This window comes from Agelaius tricolor, unplaced genomic scaffold, assembly GCF_023055355.1.
Source record: "Agelaius tricolor isolate 1412-34295 unplaced genomic scaffold, bAgeTri1.0.p SCAF_14, whole genome shotgun sequence".
Classification (NCBI taxonomy): domain Eukaryota; kingdom Metazoa; phylum Chordata; class Aves; order Passeriformes; family Icteridae; genus Agelaius; species Agelaius tricolor.
This window is the reverse complement of record NW_027269274.1, coordinates 11,764,032-11,783,841: the sequence shown is the minus strand read 5'-3', so window position 1 is coordinate 11,783,841 and position 19,810 is coordinate 11,764,032. Positions and strand designations below refer to the sequence as shown.

The following is a 19,810-nucleotide window of genomic DNA, read 5'->3' as shown; positions in this document are numbered from 1 at the left end:
GGCTTTATTTGACTAGGCTGGAGCACAGAAAAGCCCTCAACTCACTGCAAGGAAGCCCAGGCCAGCCTTGCTGGGGAGCAGGAAGAGCTGAGCCTGCTCTGCTCACACAACCTCTGCAAGGGGAGGGCAGCAAGAGCTTTAAGAGCCTGTCCCAAAACACAGAGGCTGTCCAGGACACACACCCAGAACAGGGCTGTGCTCCGAGGGATCTGATCCAGCATCATTCCTGCCCCTGGAAGCAGATTCCAGAGAAGCAGAGGGGTAACTCTCTAGCAGTGCCCCAGCCAAGCAAGCAGGGCTGGCTCACCCCTCTCTCAAAAACCAAGCTGGAAGGCACAAACTTTATAGTAAGGAAGAAGCACAAATGTCCTTCAGTTAGCAGGCACTGGCTTGCTGGGATGGTGACTAGACAGAGGAAAGAAAGCATGTTAGTGGAGGAAAAAAAGAGCCAGAAACAGGAGTAAACAAGAAGGTTTGTTCTTGTTAAGTTTATTGGCATCATGTTTGTTTCTTTACATAAGAGCTCAGCCTACGTACTAGAATGTAGACCTCTGGAAAACAGGTAGAAGGGCTCCATTTAAGCAAGCTACAAATGCAAGAACAAATACCAGGAAGAAAGGAAGAGAGGAAAGGGACTAGATTGCCAAGTTTTTCCATACCAAAAATCCAGATTAGCAGTCAGTAAGAAGAAAGGGAAGATTCATAGTCCAGGTCATTCATTAAGAAACAGCTACCACACCCCAAGTGGGAGCTCCTTCCACAGCACAAAGAGCCACAGGCACACCTCAGCTCTGGCTCCTCATGCTCGCTCCAGGATGTCAGGAGTTAAGCAGTAGGGGAGGTGAACAAATGAGGTCATTTCATAGCTGTATTTAATTTTAAATCCAATAATCCAGTGTGCATATCAATGCTGTTATGCAAATCTGAGAATTTAGATACAAGGAAGCCAGACAGATTTTTCCAGAAGATGAAGCCTTTTTGGCCTCAAAACAAGAAGGCTTACATAGTTCATCTCTACTGTACAGAATACTGCCTCTATCTGGACTCTGTGTTGCTAGCACGCCGCAGGTCACAAGTGTCCTCCTCACTTTCTACACAACCTGTGTTTCAGTACTTGAACATGTAATTCAGGAATTTTACACTAATTTATACATTTTTAATTGGTTGCATATATTAACATGTACTATAAGATTTTTCCTAAAGAAGCATTACATAATACATGGATACTGTAAAAAGATCTGATTAGTTAAAAGTAACAAGCATTAACAGAGATACATACAAAACTCAACCTAGTCTGACTGAGTGCTGAGCTTGCAATGAACTATGGGTAATCAGCCTTTCCAATTGCAGCCTTCACAGGGGAAAACACGAGACAGTTAAAAATGTATGTAACTTGTTACACAGATTACCTGTAAACAGTTTCTCTCCATTGGACACCTGGAATTAGATTCAGTTCCAAACATACATAACAGTTTCCATTTTAAACTAAGAGAAAGGTCTGTTACCATGAAGTGTGATGTGGATGGTGTGGGGACCTGAGCTCTGAAGTGCAGGACTCAGATGCTCATGAGAGATGGGTGGATTTTGGCAGCTGGAGATGCAATTTTTTTTTTTTTGTAATTTCATTTTAAACACAGAAGAGGGGCTGTGTGTTTGAAGGCCTAAGTGTGATATTTGTTTGTGAAGGACTGTGCTCAACCCCTCCCACTCCCCTCAGCAGCTGCAGCTCTCCGCAGAAGCCTTCGCTCGGTCAGTCTTGTCTAGTTTGATGGGTTCGGGGAATTCATTGTAAAGTTCCACTTCGGTTTCCTAGTGGGAGAGGAGGAGGAGTTAATGCTCTGCAGACAGCTCCCAGCATGCAAGGAGCTGGGCAAGGCTGGGGGTGAGCCCCAGGCTGCCCACAGCACTGGGGCAGGGCTGCACACTGCTTCCCTCTCTACCTGTTTAAGTGCATTTCGTGCGATCGTCTGGAAAGCTTGTTCCACATTAATGGCCTCCTTGGCACTGGTTTCAAAGTAGGGGATGTTGTTTTTACTGTAGCACCAGGCTTGTGCTCGTTTTGTGGTGACCTGGGTGGACAGAGAACAGCATCACTGCCTTCTGCTATGCAGGGAGGGGTTTTATTTTCTGGGCAAGGCCAGAGATCCCTCACATCCAACCTGAGCAGCTCTGACCTCAAAGCCACAGCCTTGAAACAGAACACAGGAGACCACTTCCCATCACCTGACAGACCCAGCCCCAGGGGAAGGAGACCACAGAGCACTGGCTTGCTCCCATAGGAGCTGCTCAGCACATCTGGGGGAGGAGAAGCAGCTCCTCTCCTTGCACCTCCCTCCCCAGGAAGCTGCTGCAATCCTTCCACCAGTGGGCAGGAGCATGCTGTGCACAGGGGCCTGACCTCTCCAGGCAGGAGAAACCCTTCTCCGGTGGCAGACAACATCTGAGCCACTCTCAGGCACCTCCCACTCCTGTTTCTCAGGTAACCCTCCTGTGTTTCTACAAGGTCTCCCACTCCAGCAGTTTCTTAAGAGGAGGTTAGTAAGTCCCAGTACTCACTTGTCTGTTTTCTAGGTCAATCTTGTTTCCCAGCACAACAAAAGGAAAATTCTCAGGATCCCTTGGACTGGCCTGAATGAGGAATTCATCCCTCCAGCTGTCTAGGGTTTTGAACGTGTTGGGAGCCGTGACATCGAATACCAGCACACAGCAATCTGCTCCCCTGTAGAAGGCAACTCCCAGAGACTGAAATCGTTCTTGGCCTGCTGTATCCCATATCTGGAGCAAAAGACAGGGCAGATAAGCCAGTTCTACTCTGACACAGTCAGTCTGCAATTAGGGCATTCATTCCAAAACTCCCCACCAGGCATATATAGTCCCCAGCTGGGCAGATAGCAGCACCTGCAGGCTTAGGGATTTCTGTAGGCACTAAGCATCAGGAGCCAGAAACACCTTCTAAAGATAGTTGACCCTTTTTGTATTCAGCCTCAGCCAGGGACATATTCTTGTCCTGGACAAGCAGGACTTGGGTATTAGGGTCAGCAGGTGACCTGTCTGCAGTGCTTGGATGCACCTGGATACCAGCAGAGTTCAAACACTCCTGTGATGGCTGCAGCTTTTGCTGCCTTGCAGTCAGTTTCACCACAGAGAGATGAAAGCTGCAGATACCAGAGACATAAGCAGGCTGGCAGGTTAACACTACACCCATAAGGCTTGGGGTGACACAAATGGTTGACCTAGGGAGTCCTTTCCAGTTCTTGAACACTAGGGAAGCGAATCTTTCTAACAAGACCTAGTTTGCTGACAGTACCAAATCCAGTTTTTTAAACAGGACCTAACAACACTGCTGTTAGCTAAACCCAGATTAATCTTTGTATTCCCTTGTTCAGCCCATGCAAAAATTTGTAGAGAAGCCCAGAAGCACTTATGTCTAACAGAAGTTCAGTGCAAACAAGACTCACACCCTGGACACTGATCCCTACACCAGAGCAGATGCTTCCACACAAGTGGGGTGATGGCACCCCTTGCAGCAGGGTCCCTCCTTACCTGCATTGTCACTAGCCTGTCATCCACCATCACCTCTTTTGTCAGGAAGTCTGCACCTATCGTAGCCTTGTACTGGTTACTGAATTTCTTGTTCACATACTGGTTCATGAGCGATGTCTTTCCCACCCTGCACAGGAACACAAAAAAGAAAGACTTGGTAGGCTGCTTCTACAACAATGTTTGAGTTGACCACCCTTAAGAGAACATTCCAGTGCCCCTCACTGCCCATAACCTCCTGGCTTTTCAACCAGGGAAGAAGCACCCACCTCTGCTAGTAGGGGCTTGCACACCAAGAGATGCTGAGGCACCAGCTGAATAAGAGCATTAGCTACCCAAGGATACAAAGGATTACATCCTGAGAAACTTCACTTCCCCATCACTAATCTGATCCTTGGTAAGGAACACACATTCACATTATGACCATGAAGGTGATTTTAGAAGATGAAGTGCTTCAGAGAAACCCATCACAAACAGTAATCTTCAGCCTCTGCAGAAGGAGGAGGTGGAAAAGCAGACGATCTCAGATGGCAACAGCTCACAAACACATCTGCTAGGCACCCAGAGGTGGAGATCCTCCCCAGAGAGCAAGCTTAGAGGCTCACATGCCCTCTGTGTGGCTGAGAAACACTCCCTGAATAACAGCTTGCTGGGGACAGCAGTATAAATAAACCTTATGTCATGGGAATCAGGTTACAGCCTGCACAGCAAGCAACCTGTGACAGCAGAGCAGACTCCTTGCTGAGAGCACAGAGCAAAGCCTTTCACTCCAAGGGGAGTGCTCCAGCCAGCCCCGAGGAGGAGCAAAGCAGATGGCTCAGTACAGACTATGTCTCTGACAGAGCTTTAGGAAGTCACCTAAGAATGCTTACTAGAGGTTTTGGGGTTTTTTATTTTATTTTTTTTTTAAGTGAAACACTCATTCCAACAGCACATGTCCTCCCTGCAGAAGGTTATCCACTCGGCTACTCCAGTGGCCTGCCCACCACACTTTCCCCATTTAATATTGTGGCAGGACCTCAAGATACTGCAAGGACACATTCAAGACAGAGGGCAGTGAAGAGTTCTTAGACCTGAGGTAACACAGCTGTCATGGGCTGGAAAATCTCTCCTCCCAGCACTGCTGATTCCTTACAGTGCATCCAGGCTCCCACTAGTCAAGAGCACTGCTCTAGCCAGATACAGATTAGCATCTTAAAGGCTCTTCCACTTACCCAGAGTCTCCAAGGATGATGACTTTCAGTAACACTTTCTTCCTAGAAGTCATCTTTCACACTAGAAAGGAAGAACAATCCCATCACAAACTATTAGTATGTCATTCCTCAAGAAAGCAAGCAGCAAGTTTGGAGGCTGGGAAACCTGACTCCCAGCAAGGAGCCAGGGACAGGCAGGGCCCAGCACTCCTGAAACCAGACTCCAATTCAAGGCTACGCTCAGCACTGCCCAGGTGTCTGCCCACCGCACAGGCTGGGCCATGCCAGACCAGTAGTGGCAATTTAATACCAGATGAGCTGAGCACTTGTCACTTACTGTACCAAGACCCTTCTGGATCCCATTTCCAGGCCATTTGGGAGATACACTAGCCCTGGCCATCTCCCTTGACTTGAGGCAGTGCAGTAAATCATACCAGCTCCCAACACAGATTAATAATTCTTACACATGCCACAAAGTGAGGGGTAAGCAGGCATGTGTCTAATACCACACTCAAGCTTTTTTGTGCTGTTCAGTAGTTTCCCAGCAAAAAATAATTAAAAAAAAAAAAAAAAAAAGGCAGCATTTCCTCCATCATGAGCTTGGAGAGGGGATAGCTTTCTCCAGCAGCTGTGTTTTGTGAAAGAACCAAATCCCAAGGACATGATGTGGTTGAAGCAGCTGCAACAGCCACACAGGGCAGCTGAATTACAAAGCAAACTGCTACCAGACTGTGGCTTCTCTGAGGGCACAGGAAGCTGACTACTGCCACCTCAGCTTTGGTGTAATAAGGTTACAGTGACAAACCTCAACATTCAGCCCACTGATGGCCATCCACTCCATCAGATGATGACTTGTTTGTCAAAACTTCATAGGCAGGAGGCTCTAAACTGGCCACTAATGGTGCATCCAATTAAAGAGAGAGCTGAGCTTCAGAGTTCCACACTCATCTGCTCCCAGGTCTCCTTCAGACCAGTGAGGCAGCTACAAGTTCATCAGCTGCAGCAGGCCTGAATACACTTCTGGATATTCTTTAGCATGGTGAGAGCAAGTACAGGGTCTGTCCAGTGGCTGAGCACACCCCTCCTACCCTGAGGCCCTTCTCCACACCTCTGGGGAGGGGGTGGGCCAGCCACTCTTATGTGCTGCATCAGATCACAGACCCTGTTTTGGTACTGACCTGCTCCACAACACAAGGACTTGGCTTTCCTGAGGGAGCCCTGCACGTTCAGTACAGCAAGAGGAGCCACAGGACGGCTTTAGCTGTGCTACTTGACTCCAAAGATCCTTGACAACTGGACTTGGTACTCAGCCCTTATGTATGGACTTGCCTACCCTAAAATTCCCATCCTGCTATACCACATTCATTACAGCACACAACTCCTACTCTTCAGGAGCTATTCCTGATTTTCACAGCTAAGGAGGCCTTTGCTTCTACAACAGGGATTTATGTCTCTTCAAGCAGCTTGATCCTTATGTGCTTCCTGGGATACACAACAGCCTTAGGTACTGGATAACTACACCCATTTCACCCCACTACTACAGGAGGCTTCAGGCTGTAAAAGCCTCTCACTAGATGCAGTCCCAGTTGCAAAACATCTTAATCATCTCAGGCTTTGAGCGTTAGAAGACATGGAGAGCTTTAGCCTTTGCTGTCAGTGGATGCTGCAGAAGCTGAAGGAGCACTCCTGCAGCCACTGTAGTGATGCACCTACAGCTACACCTTTTTGGACTGGACCCACCTCACAGTCACAGGGTTGTTTAGGTTGGGAAAGGCCTCTGGGATCACCCATGTCCTGTACGTGTTGCATGGTGGCATTCAAGATATCTGCTCCATAACCTTCTCTGGCACCAAGGTCACACTAACAGGCCTTCCACAGATCCTCCTCCTGATTCTGACCCTTCCTGTAGATGCACATTTCATTTGCTAACTTCCAGTGCACTGGGACCTCCCCAGGGAGCCACAACTGCTGGATTGAAAGGGGCTAAGGAAGCACTTCCACCAGTTCCCTCAGTACCCACCCACAAAACCACTGAGTCTTGAGTGTGTGTTGAAGTCATGTAGCAGGCCTCTTCCTCAGCCTTTATCACTATGTTTCCCTCCACATCTGATAAAGGATGGGGATGCCTCTTTGCTCTCTTTTGTTACTAATGTACAAAAACACTCTTTACACATTTTATTATCTTTTACAGCAGTAGTCAGATTAAGTTCTAGTTGGGCTTTGCCCCTTCTGGGTTTTTTTCCTGTATAACCTCATGAGATCCTTGAGATACACCTAAACAGGACTCAGTGCTGAGGAGATAACAGCCAGGGGCTGTGCAGTGAGCAGCAGTGACAGGTCACCCACAGGGCTGATGCCACCCTTACATGGGTGTTAGCAGATGCCAGAGAGCATGTAGAGGACAGCTTCTCCAAGTGTCAACACCTCACTTTTCCAGTGGGCTGCATGGTTCACCGATCCAGCTGACAGCCCAGCTATGCTAACCAGGACAGAGCCAGCTGAAAGTTGTCAACAGCACCAACACTGAGCTCTCCTTCTGCTCTTGCCAAGATGCACGCACCGTAGCCACGGGTAGAACAGACCAGAGAAGGCCCTTCAAGCCTGCACCTCCTGTGTTCACAAAGCACATAACAAGTGACACTTTTGCCAGCCAAGCCAGAGACTTGTGCAGCACAAGCAGCCCAGATGGAGCGAGAAGCAAGTGAAGAGAGCTTTAAAACAGCCTTAAGACAGCTGTGTACACTGAACTGTCATCGAAAACATCTGCATAGGTTCAGGTCCAGTGCAAGTCACTCGATTTCCTCAGGACAGAGGAAAACAACTCACCCAGAAGTGGCTGTGCCAGAACATAGCATGCTTCTGGGAACTGCTTCTATTTTCCTCAGAGTGTTTCCAATATCACTTGCTGTTGCAGCTCACAGCTTCCTGGTATTCGAAGCAGCTTTGGACAAGCTGGCATTAGTTCTTGTGCTTAGGGAGGGATTTGCAGAGCCCTAAATTGCAACACTAAATCACACTGCATGCTTATCTCCCAAGTTCAACATAGCCTGAAGTTCCACTATGAGGGGAGGGAAAACTGCTCTGCTGAGCAGCCACAGGAAGTCAGGCTGAGTCAGAGCTGCCACTGCCTTCTTGTCATAGCTGACAGGTTACCCAGCAGTGTGAAGGGCTGTCACTGCCCCATCAACACCAGGCAGGTGAGACACTCAGCTTCCATCCCAGGTGATGCAACGGATGTGAGCCATAGCACAGGAAGAGCTGCTGCAGCTCCGTATTTGGTGTGGGACAGTGAGGAACTGCAGCCCTGCCAGGGACCAGCATGGACACTGCCCAGTCTCACACCATTGCTCTATCAATGCCTGACTGATACTGCCTTGAAGCCCAGTCAGTTGATGGGCCAAGCCCCCTTTAATAACCTTCTATTGCAGATATAAACAGACCAAGGCTTCAGAGTTATTCCTTGCCCAGTACAACAAGGAAAGACATCCTCAGGTCCTGTAGAAAATGGTTGAGTTCAGATAGGCTGGGCTTCCACTGACTCAGCACTAAGAGTATTTTGCACCATAGAATGCAGCTTGTCTTGCCTTATGGTATTTGACACAATTACTCCAGAGCAGCACCCTGTTGAGGCACACACCCTTCAGATGGCAGTGTGAGAGCTCACATGGGGCTTCTGTCCAGTCCAAGGAGCACTTCTGAACAAACACTTCCTTTTTCAGAGGTATCACAAAGAAAAACTTGTTTGTTAAGATTTGATCCAAGACTCAGCTCTGTTTCACACTACATGAAATCCTTTTGAGCGAGGTCATCTGCATGACTGCTCAGAACACAGCCTAGAGCAGCACACCCAGCCAGCCCTGCTCAGGAGCCACCAGACACTCCACATCAGCCAAGGGCTGATCACCAGAATCATTCCTCCTCCTCCTGGCTTAACTGTGCCAAAGAAATGACACAGCTGTCTCTAATACAGGAGAGGAAACCTTCCACTCCATTTTTAATGCCTATCCTCTAAGCAAACAAGCCATTAATGATATGCTGACCCTCAAGAAATTAAGCTGGTATAGCACACTGTCCCACAATACTGTTATTACCTTTAACACTCACCTGCAGCAGTAGTAAGGGAAAATTGCTAACACTGCAAGCATCACTGGTTTAGCTAATCTGAAAGGGAAAGTCAAAACCCATGCTATGAAGCTTCATAGCTCTACAGCTCAGATGCAAGAGCAAATAAAGCCTATGCCAAGTCTAATTAGGTTTCCCTTGTTGCTTCAGAGCACATTACAACTGTCCTTTCCCTTGCTATATTAAGACAGCTGCTTTAACTCAAAGCAGAAATGGAGGGTTACAAATTCCTTAGAGATGTTCACGTGTCAAGTCACAATGTAGGCATTTTAATATTAATTGGGTTGGTACAAGAAGGAACAGTAGCAGTTTGCATTGATGGCACACCAGACCTCAGATTAGCTATGCTTTAACAGAAGCAGGCCTTGCAAAAGGAATATTCTAAATGGCTCATGGACAGTTTTAGTGTGAAAGCATCCATCCCTAGGGGAATCTCACCTCCTTGGAAGACAAGGCTCCCTAAGCAGCAGCATACCCATGCCAGTTTTGAAGCTGCTGAGCAGTCTTTACTGTTTCAGCTTTGCTATTGAACAGTTGGAATCACAATCCTAACATGTCCATAGAGGCTGGAATGTTTGACCAGGAGCTCCCTGTTACTACAGCTATCAGCCTGCCACCTGCACCTTCTCAGCAATCAGCTCAGTGCTGAAGTGAGGATGCTGGACAGCACATCTCATCCTTATGTCCTTTGCCAGGAATATTTAACACCACACCAACCAGGCACAAAGTGGTAGGGCAGCAGGCATTAAGCACAGCTAAACTCAGAATTATGGATGCCTACTTATGCTCCCTGTCCCAGCAGGCAGCACAAGAGTAAAGCAGGTATCCCACAAAAAGGTGTATTTGAACCTGAAGCACTGCAGCTCTGTTCTGGATGCCATGGCTGATAAGCAGAGCTTCCACTTTCCCACTATACCACAGGACCTTTAGCAAAAACACCCAACCATGAAGAAGCTGATGTGGACAGATCAGGTGTCCATTAGGGGCTACCACACACAGCACCATGCCTACCACAGTGACCAGACAAGAGCTACGCTTGTGCTCTGGAAGAACCTTCTGTCCTGAAATGTGGGAAGAGTGTCCTAAAATGCAGCCAAGTGCACTTCTGACACAGAAACAGCACCTCTACTCACTGTTCTCTTGCATGGATGTCTCTGTACTACAGAGAGCTATTTTTATTCCCTCCCTCCTCCCTCACTGGGTTCAGCATTTCTTCAAGGAAACTGAAGCTGGAAATATTATTCAGGACCAGCTCAGTCAGACTGAACCAGTTCCCTCTCAAAAGTATCAAGTTCCCTAGCATGTTTGGCATCTCAAGGGCTTATGTCTGCTTAAATCTTCAGCCACTGAAATGAGATGGTGACTGAATGTTTATCCTGTTTTTAGAGGCCCAAGCACACCAAACAACCTGGCACATACCACTTGCCCCATGGTCACACTGCGCCTTGCCATGCTTTAGCTAAACCTTTCAGTAGATACATGAATTTGCTCCAATTTTTCAGCTACTCTGAAAAAGCAAGGCTTCATCCTGAAAAAAGGCATAGCCTATTATTGCCATTAGTTAACCAGAGTCCCAGTTCCTCGTTGCAGAGTGTCCAAGCAGTCCAGACACGCTTTGTATTGAAGCCTCAAACCCCAACTGCAGCAGAGCCCCAGATGGGGCAGAAAAAGCTTTACCAGTTACAATTTCACAGCAGCTTGGTTCCCACTGGCTGGTCAGACAGATATTGCTAACAAGGCATCAACCAATACAAAGCTACAAATGACTGCCTGAACAGTTCAACACAAATCTGAGACCAACAGATACCAACATTGCATTCTCCCAAGAGTGACACAAGTGCTGTCTTTTCAGCTGGGCAAAAGCACAGCAGTAGTCAGAAGACAATCAGCAGGGGCTATTAATTTAATATCAACATGGCTTAAGAGATGCCAAGCTGCCTTCAAGGAAGAAACCAGGAATATCACAATGTAGGCATTGTGGCTGCCTTTGATGTTTTTGACTGCCACAGAGCCTGCATATCTTCCTTACCAAACCCAGGTGCTCTACAGGTGGAACATGTATCCAGCATCCTCACAGTGAGCACTACTACAGAGGCATAGGAAGTTATAATAGCAGGTTGAGTCTTGCACTGACAAAGGCTGCACAGGCAGGACAGCACTCTCCCACTCCCATGACAGGACTATCAGGAGCTCAGCTTCCCCAGCTCACTGGAAAATACCATTGAGAAAAGCCTCACATTTAGTGGGGACACGTGCTGTGTCTAAAAAGGAAACCAGGAACATCTTGTAATTTGGGCTGACAACTTGCAAGAACTGCTCCCTGTAAATAGGTTGTTTTTGAGGCAATGGGCTCTACAGTCCATACAATCAGAGGTGCCTTCAGGCCTCGCAGATGCACCATGGAGCAGCAGTCAGTTCAAGTAGAGCCCACACCAAAAGCACCTGGCAAGATATTCTTGTGACAGCTTCACTGAAGGGTACACTCTAGCTGCTGTTCTACAGTAGCATCTAAAAACTGATTTCCACCTCCTTCTTCCCAACACGTTTATGTTGCTGTTCTAACCGATATATTTCCTCCTGCTGGTACCCAGCCAAAAGCTCAAGCAAGCACAGCTCCTCATTCCCTCCTCAAGAGGAGCAGCTCAGCAGGCAGCTGAGCTGCTCCACCAAGAGCAGGCTTCTGTCCAGTTGGTACTTTTCCCAGACAGCCCTGTGAGGCAGAAACTACCTCTGTTCATGGAGCTGAAAGCCTCAGCTACAACTTAATTTTTGATACCTTGTGTAAAACATTATATTGCAAGCTGTCAGGTGTAAATACACTGTCCAGTACATCCCACCCCCCTTTGAGAGTCCTGTGCCAAAAGCTTCACCTTCCTGAAAAACAGCCTGGAGCTTTAGATGCCTGCTAGCACACTGACATGGCTCAGATCAAAACTGAACCTTAGAACATGGTTCAATATCCCAGAGGAATTAGCTTTTTAGATTACATCTGTCTGCAGTAAGCTTCCACCTCCTTTTGAGGGCAGAGTTGCAGCCTCCAGTGCTGGAGCAGCTGCTCTAGAACTGAGTGAAGCTTAGGAACCAGCAATAGCAGCTCAGCCACATGGCTTCAAGTTCTGTTCATTGTCTACTTCAACACAGGCACCAAACCAATGTGACACAGTGCTAAAAGCCAACTGACATGGTCTGAAGAAGCTCCCAGATGGAGCTGACACCAGGCCTACACAAATACTCTGCTGTGTCCTGTTCATGGGTAACATGCCCTTAAAACAGGTCAGTGCTAAAGGAAGAGAACAATGGGGCAACATGCAGCTTGGAGAAACAGGCAGAAAACCTGGCTGGGAAATGGAAGTTTTGGAACAGTTTTGAGCATAACAGATTCCTGGTGTGATCAAGGATGCTCCAGAGCCAGGGCTGGGTTGCACACTCCTATCAGTGGTAGTAGGGTTTTAGCTTGCCTCAGACATCCCCTCAACCCTCAGCTGGAGGCTCTATCACACATCCCTTACATGGGCAAGGACTCAGGGCTCACTGGAAGGAGACACGCCAACATCCAGCCTGCCAGAGTGCAGACAACACAGGGAAGGCAGAAGCAATGCCACTGGTAGGAGCTGTGTCTGCACTGACATTGCAGGACTTGCACATGAGAAGGGGTCTGCCCTGCCTGAGGTCTCAGCTCAGCTGTGGCTCCCTTAGGGCTGAGATTTGGAGAGCACTGCATTCCTGAGAGGCACTGATGCATATGATCAGTTAGGCTCAAAGCCCGGGTTCTCAAAGCCAAGCTCTTCAGTCCAAGCCTCACTGATTCACAGGCCTGTTACACCTCCTGGCATTTCTCCAGATGAGAGTTGTTCTATGCTGCACAAAGTTTAAACACTAGCTGTGGATCTGAACAGGTTTTTGACTGTAAAGCTGCCATAATTAATTGTGACTCTACCCTAGAAAAGTCCAAACTACATAGGACTAGATCCCACCCCTAATGCCAAAAATTGATCTGATTTCTGCTGGTTTAGACATCACAACAGCCACCTTCTTGTGAGGAGGCATCATGCTGATCTGACTACATGGTTTGTGAGTGGGAGCAGAACAAGCATGAAAACACATTTGCTTACAGCACCACAGCATATGCTTGTCCATGTTCAAGCAGACCAACACTGGCTTAGGAGCAGTGGGAAAGGTCTGGAGGACATTTCTTATTGTCTGCAGGAACAGTACAACAACACCCAGGCCTCTGCCAAGCCTAAGATCACAGGAGCACATGCAGGACCTTCCAAGTGATAATCACACTGAGGCAAAGCAATGAAAGGAAGAGACTGAAGAAAATGTCCCCAGGGATGCAGCCAGCTATGCTGGGCAGCCACCTTGGGTGGATCACTTTGCTCCTCAACAACCTGAGGATGATTCCCATCATCTCCACAGAGGGTAGCAGGTATGGGAGACTGCAGCTGTGGCAGGAGAAGAGGCCACAAAGATCCTTTTGAAGCTGATGCTACACACTAACAAGACCAGGATTCCCAGAAAGCAAGCCAGGGCTGCTGAAGTGGAAGTCTTCTGCTTAGAGGAAGACATCTTAACAAAAAAGCCAAACCCAGAAGCTTCACTGAAAGCTGGATGTTTCCAGTCATGAAGTTTTAGTCCACTGATTCCTCCAGCAGCTAAATGGCCCTTATACCACAAAATATCCTCTCAGGATTGGGCACACATACCCTAACAGACCGGTAGCAAGTGTCCCAAGATCATCTTCTACCTTCTCTTGGAGGCTCAAACCATGTCAAGAATCAGTGTTGCTGTGCCCCTGCCTTCCAGTAAGAGGCAGTTGCCCTGTTAAATCCTACAGGATTTCAGGTAGTTCCCAGCAGATTTCCCCCAAGGATAAAGCTGTTACAAGAAAAGGCATGCTTGCTTTAACACCCCTCCCCCTTTATCAGAGCAAGTTTAACTTCCCCTATTCTGCCCTGGGGGAGACAATCTCAGGATGTGGGAGGAGAGTTGAGCACATAGCTGGCTGCTGGGAGACACTAGGCAACAAGCCATGTGTCTTGACTAAGGGCCTTGCCTACGCACAGCACTGCAGCTACACCAGCACAGCTTCCATGATGCCTCTACCACCACGGCCTCCTTGGTGGACAGCTTTCCAACCAGTAAAATAAATCTGGGACTAAGTGGAACACAGATAGAGTGCTCACAGAGCTCAGTTTATACAGTGGTGTTTACTGGCCTTTGGACACACAGCACTCAGATAGTGGAGCCACCCAACAGTTTTAGTAACCCTGACATGAATATCAAGAGCCTGGCACAGTTCTCACATCAGGCCATACCCTGAGTGACAACTCCCTTATTGCTTTCTATAAAACAAACACAGTCAGAGGCAGCTGTTTTTTTTTAATCTATGTGTCCAGAAGATAAGGCTGTCCAATTTGAAATATTCTAAGTTAGCCAGGCCCCTGACAAACAGTTGAGTTGTTAGATTTTTACCATATCTGACAGTATTTTTTAAAGTGCTCAGATTAATTCTAGTTTTGACTACAGTTTAAGTTTTCAGAGATTCCTGCTTTCAGTTTCAGAAACACAGATAACTTTTGCAGTGGTAAGCAAAACACAGATCTTAGACCTTGTCAGTGGTAAACAAGCCTTGTTTATCCACTCCTGGCTGCCAGAGTTCCTAGAAGCTGGGCAGGAAACAAGAAGCTGAAAGGAGACTTTGACCAAGTCAAATGACAGCCCTTAGGAGGTCTGCCAGAGGCTGCAACTTACACCTGATACTCAGATCTGAGAGTGAATATTGTGTTTCCTACAGCATAAGAAGCTTGATAGAGGAGAAAGGACAAATACTGATGGGAGATCCTACTAGCAGATGTGGGGAAGCACCAGATCAACACTAATGGCAAAAGCATTACTCCTCCTTCCAGGAGGTCCTGTTGTCAGTAACGAGTCTTCTAGAGAGGAAGCTTTCTCTAGGGGCAGGTTGTAATCTAAGAACTACACCTTGATCTGCGAGCAGAACTCTTGATCCTACACACACTCAATACTATGCTAATGTGGTTTGCAGAGCAGGAAGGACAAGTATTTCAGTACCAGAATGGGAATGCAACAGGTAGCTTGCCATCACGGCTGAGTCAGTGGCTAACAAGGAATTCATACTGTGGATATTCAGTTTCACACTCATACTTCATACCCTCATACCTCTTGCATAGATCCTGCATCAATACTTTACCACTTCACCTATTCTCTTGATGAAGCTCCACAAAGGTCCAATGAAAACCTCACTTGCATGGTGAGATTAAGAGAACTTTGTGGGCAAATGGCATCTTGTTAGGCAGGGGAAAAGGTTCAGGCCCAGGCATGTCTCAGCTAAAACCCTCTCACTGCTCATGCTGGAGACAATGTCACCACTGTGCCAGTTTGGACTCCAGATATCATTATCCATGTCTGGGAGCCGAGTGACTCAGCCCACTTGAGGGAGACAAGCACCAGACAGGTTACTTTGAAGAGGATTCTGCTTCCAGCTGGAAAGAGTTCAAGGGCTCAGCACAGACTTGTTAGATAAACTGGCAGCCCAGTAACCAAGGTCCAGGTACTCCAGGCAGGCTGGCTCTGAAGGCAGCTCCAGTTACTGGCCTCCACTTTTGTCCACCACTTCACTAGTCCACCTTGTCTCTCAAATGACCACAGCTACAGTATATAGGACAGACTCAAGACAAATACTGGGCTTTTTAAATTGACATTTAATTTCATTTAACAATTTCTGCTTGAAATTCATGCAAGTACAGTTAGACACAATTAGTCACCTTAAATTGTCATTTTAAGTGGTTATGCAGAAGAAAGAGCAAATCACTCACTGTATCAAGTGCCTTTAAATCATACAGAGAGAAATCTGTGCCACAGGTTTACACTTCAATCCCATCTCAAAGGCAGTGCACTCTGTCCTGAAGCTTCACTGCCCTATGAAGACAGCTGTGGCCTCAATAACAGGTTTCCTGGCAAGAGAAGCCAAGGCTACCGGAGATAAGCTGCAAATCAACACACTTCAGTGGCCTTGATGAGCCTGCTTCCCTTCCCAGGGTCACTGGCCATGAGGGAGCAGCAGCAGTGTTGACAAAGCTTCCCCCACAGAGCGAGCGCTGCTTGCTGGCACCGGGGAGGAGGAGCAGGAGCAGCGCTCGCAGCAGCGATGACATCACCAGGGCAGATCTGCCAGCACAAAATGCAGCAGCACGCTGGGCTCCAGAGCTGCATCCCTACCCATCCCTACCAACAGGGAGCAAAAAGCAACAAGCACACCAGGAGCCAGAGGGGAACCAAGTGACACAGGGGTATCCCTTCAGCGCCTGCTATTTCTGAGCAGCACGTGGGCAGCTCCTGACCTTGGACGCTCATTTGCAAGCTTTATTCAAGGTGCATTTAAAGAGATATGGGACCTTTAATCGAGCCCCTCACTGCACAAATAAGCATGGTGTATCAACTACTGTCATTCAATTAATTATCTATATCTAATTCAGTTTTGAGATGTACAGCTTGTGTTTGGATTGGTGCTGCAGAGAGAGACACTTTTATCCTCACAATCTCTGGTCACAGCTATATCTGAAGGCAGACTGTTACACAGCAACTACAAAAGATCATTTTAGGAAGCTGCAGAGGGAAGCCAACTCAACTCTAACTCATGAGGCAATTAAATTGCAATTATCAAGACAATGCTGTACAAGAATGAAGTACTTCAGCATCTGAAGGGTGCAAGACTGCTGCCAGACAAGCAGCACATGCTAGCGCCCAACCAAGTTCAGCACTTAGGTAAGGTCTTAGCTGGACTCTCTTCTGTAGAGGCAACAATCTTTAAATTACTCTACAGCTCTGCAGAGAATCTTAGGTCCACCAGGGCCCAGTAACAGGGACTTCAGAGCAGGTCAGGTCACAGCCAAGGAGAAGCCCAGAAGACATAAGGAAACACTGGCAACATGCAAGGTGAGGGTCCTGTACTCATTTCACAAAGGTTCAATTTACTTCAGTTACTAACAACATTGCTGTATTCTGAAGGCAGGGACATGCAACAATAAGTACCTGTGAGCCCACATCATCCACCAGTTTCAGAGAATGCAAATATCCAAGTGCCCTATTGCATAGCCCTTATTCTCAAGCCAGGTACCTGCAAACTTTCTCTCACAATGCAGCATTTAAAAACACACCCTAACCAAGCACGGCCAATTTTGTTTACAGCCAAATGTTAAGTTCTGCATAAAGTAGTCTCATTTTCACACAGAAGTCAGACCAAAATCCCATACATGTTAGAGACAGAGCTATTTATAGTTTTGCACAGATGGTTTGATGGTAATTGTCATGTTTCCTCAAGGACAAGCTTTGCCAGAGATTTGCTCCAACAGGTAATTCTCACAACCTTCCAACACAAGTATCATAAAACACGAGCTTTAAGAAGGTACTGCAGAAAATAAATCTGGTAACCCTCCTGCTCACAAGCTTTCATTTTGATCAGCAAATTAAGCAAAGTCATATCTTTCCCAGGTCACTTCAGAGCAGAGCTTGTTCATTTTACACTTTCAGCTGAGGATTTATCAATGTTTTAATATGTCTGTGCTACTCAGAGTTGGATTCCCTGGCTTTGACAGAAGGGCCAGGATGCCTGTAGTGCAGACTCTGCAACACAGTTATTTAAATTCTTGTCACCCTGAAGGTACAACTCAGGGTGTCCTGTTCCCCACCTCTTCACTCAGGTGACCAGTGACAGGATCAAGAAAACAGTGTGAAGCTTTGTCAAGCAGGTTTAGGCTGGATACAGAGAAAAAGTTCTTCACCCAAAGGGTGGCTGGGACTGGAACAGGCTCCCCAAAGAAGTGGCCATGGCCCCAAGCCTGCCAGAGCTCAAGAGCACTTGAGCACTCTCAGGCACATGTGGGAGTGTCCTGTACAGAGCCAGGAATTGAACTTCTGTGATCCTTGTGTGCCCCTTCCAACTTGGAATATTCTGTGATCCCATGCTGACCTAATATCAGGATATTTGAGTTTGAGGACAGGGACCACTGCAGGACACCACAGGGAAGAACAACACTAAACACAGCTTCCATCTTCTCAGTTATATTTCACACTACAGGTTGGGAGAGCAAGAAACTGCTATGAGATTTCAGCAGTCTTCCTTACTGAGGGCTCAGATTAGCCCCATAACAGCCTTTCTACACCAGACATAGGATATTAACATAACAGCACAGAGTAAAGATAAAACCCAAAACAAACAAACACACACCCCAAACAAGCAAGGCAGTGCTTGAAAGTTAACAGTATTAGAGCTGCTTTACTTCTGAGGCTCAGGCCAGGCAGGCATGGTGGGTCCACTCATTAGTGCATGGAGGGCAAGTCATGTGTTCAGTCAGCTGTTGGAAGTCACAAGGGAGAGGGGGAAAGAAAAGTATACTTGTTCTTCCTGAGTAAGTACAGCAACGAAGCCTTGATTATTTAACAAGGAATATTCAAATTACTCCACCCACTTTAACCTCAAATTCAGCTCCTGAGAGAGCCGGGTACACTGACTCCAGCAGCCTGGTTCTACTGGAACCATAGCCAGGCTGCAGCTGTCACAGCCAGGAAAACACTGGCACAGCTACTTATATACCATTCCCCTAAAAAGAGAATCTCCACTTCCCCAAACCCAACACCCACATGGATACACAGACTGTTAGGCAGAGACCAGAGCTGGCCAGCCAGTGACAAGTACTGGAAGCTTTGAAGGTTCCATGCTGGCAAGTGTCAAACAAAGAACAGCTTGCTTACAGCTGGGGGGGGGGACGACGACGACTTCATTCTGTCATGTGTTCTCAGTTTACATATAAAACCCTCATACAGACCACAACAGCTCTGCTTATCAGCAAACATTTGGAGTTTTCCAGGAGATAATGCTGAAACTTCTAGCTTTGAGAACAAAAGGCCTAGAGTGCTAGGTGAGACACACATTTTGATGCTGAGGTTACCTACCCTACTTCAGATGAAGACAGCCGTTTTTGCTACTAAAATAAGCCCTCTATTTACAGGGAGTGCAACTGTCTTAAGTACAACCATCAGGCATTTCCATATTTATTAGTCTCTATATATATGGAAACTAATAACGCATCTATCACTTAATTTACCTTATTATACACTCACAGACAAAAGCACTTCTAAAATCCACTCTAATAGTTCTTAGCACTGACTCAGGCTTTACACACACCGACAGCTCCTTTCGCAATAACTGCCAGTCTCGCCGGCCGCCTCTCCGGTCAGTTTAATCGCTCCCGGGGCTGCCGGTTCACGTTACAAGCGCTCCCCACCGACCCCCGAGCAGCGTTTCACCGTCCCGACCCAGCGCCCTCCCACCGGTCACCCTGAAGCCTCTTCGGGCTTCGCAAGGAGCCACAGCAGCTCCAGAGGCCCCAGACAAAGCGCTCCCTGCCCGGAGGCACCGCTCGGGCCGCTCCGCAGAGCAGGCTCCACAAAGGCCTGGCCAAACGCGCATCCTGGGAAAGGCCCTCGGGGAGGAGCCCGGGCCTGGGGAGACCCCCCTGCATTGTCCCGAGCCAGCGCCGGGCCCGGCTCCAGGGAGCTCGGCGCCGGCAGCGCGGCCACCAGAGCCCGCCTCGGGGCGGGCAAACGAGCCGGGCCCCGGTGCAAAGCCGGCCGGGAGCACCGAGACAGCGCCGCCTCCGCCGCGGGCCCCCCGGTGCCGGGGAGGGGCCGCGAGCGGCTCCCCCGGCCCGGGGCTCGGCCGCCCGCCCATCCCCGCAGGCAGCGCGCGTTGCCGCCGGGCTCACCTGGTGGTGCTGCCGCCGCGGCCCGAGCCCGATCGCTGCGCCCCCCGCCCGCCTCGTCGGCTTTAATGGGCCCCGCCGCCTCCCGCGCTCGCTTCCGCCTCACCGACAACTTCCGCTCACGGGGCCCGGCGTCACCGCGCGCCGCACACGTGACCCGCCCGCCATCTC

The 19,810-nt window shown here is 48.2% G+C and overlaps 1 protein-coding gene across 1 annotated transcript; it reads right to left on the bottom strand.

Moving 5' to 3' along the window:
• Positions 1 to 473: 473 nt before the first annotated feature.
• On the bottom strand, positions 474 to 19,780 carry RAB7A (RAB7A, member RAS oncogene family). Its single transcript, XM_071439675.1, has 6 exons — positions 19,643 to 19,780; positions 4,755 to 4,815; positions 3,544 to 3,670; positions 2,557 to 2,775; positions 1,941 to 2,069; positions 474 to 1,809 (listed from the first exon to the last, which is right to left on the bottom strand). The coding sequence occupies exons 2-6, from the start codon at positions 4,805 to 4,807 to the stop codon at positions 1,714 to 1,716; spliced, it is 624 nt and encodes a 207-aa protein (XP_071295776.1). The 5' UTR covers positions 4,808 to 4,815; positions 19,643 to 19,780; the 3' UTR covers positions 474 to 1,713.
• Between the last annotated feature and the right edge of the window lie 30 nt (positions 19,781 to 19,810).

Excerpts from the sequence above, each read along its gene's own strand:
- RAB7A (XM_071439675.1), bottom strand. The coding sequence starts at position 4,807 with ATGACTTCTAGGAAGAAAGTGTTACTGAAAGTCATCATCCTTGGAGAC. Across the intron at positions 3,671-4,754 it reads ATCATCCTTGGAGACTCTGG|GGTGGGAAAGACATCGCTCA; the intron begins GTAAGTGGAAGA and ends GTTCCTGTGCAG. Across the intron at positions 2,776-3,543 it reads ACAGGCTAGTGACAATGCAG|ATATGGGATACAGCAGGCCA; the intron begins GTAAGGAGGGAC and ends CTTTTGCTCCAG.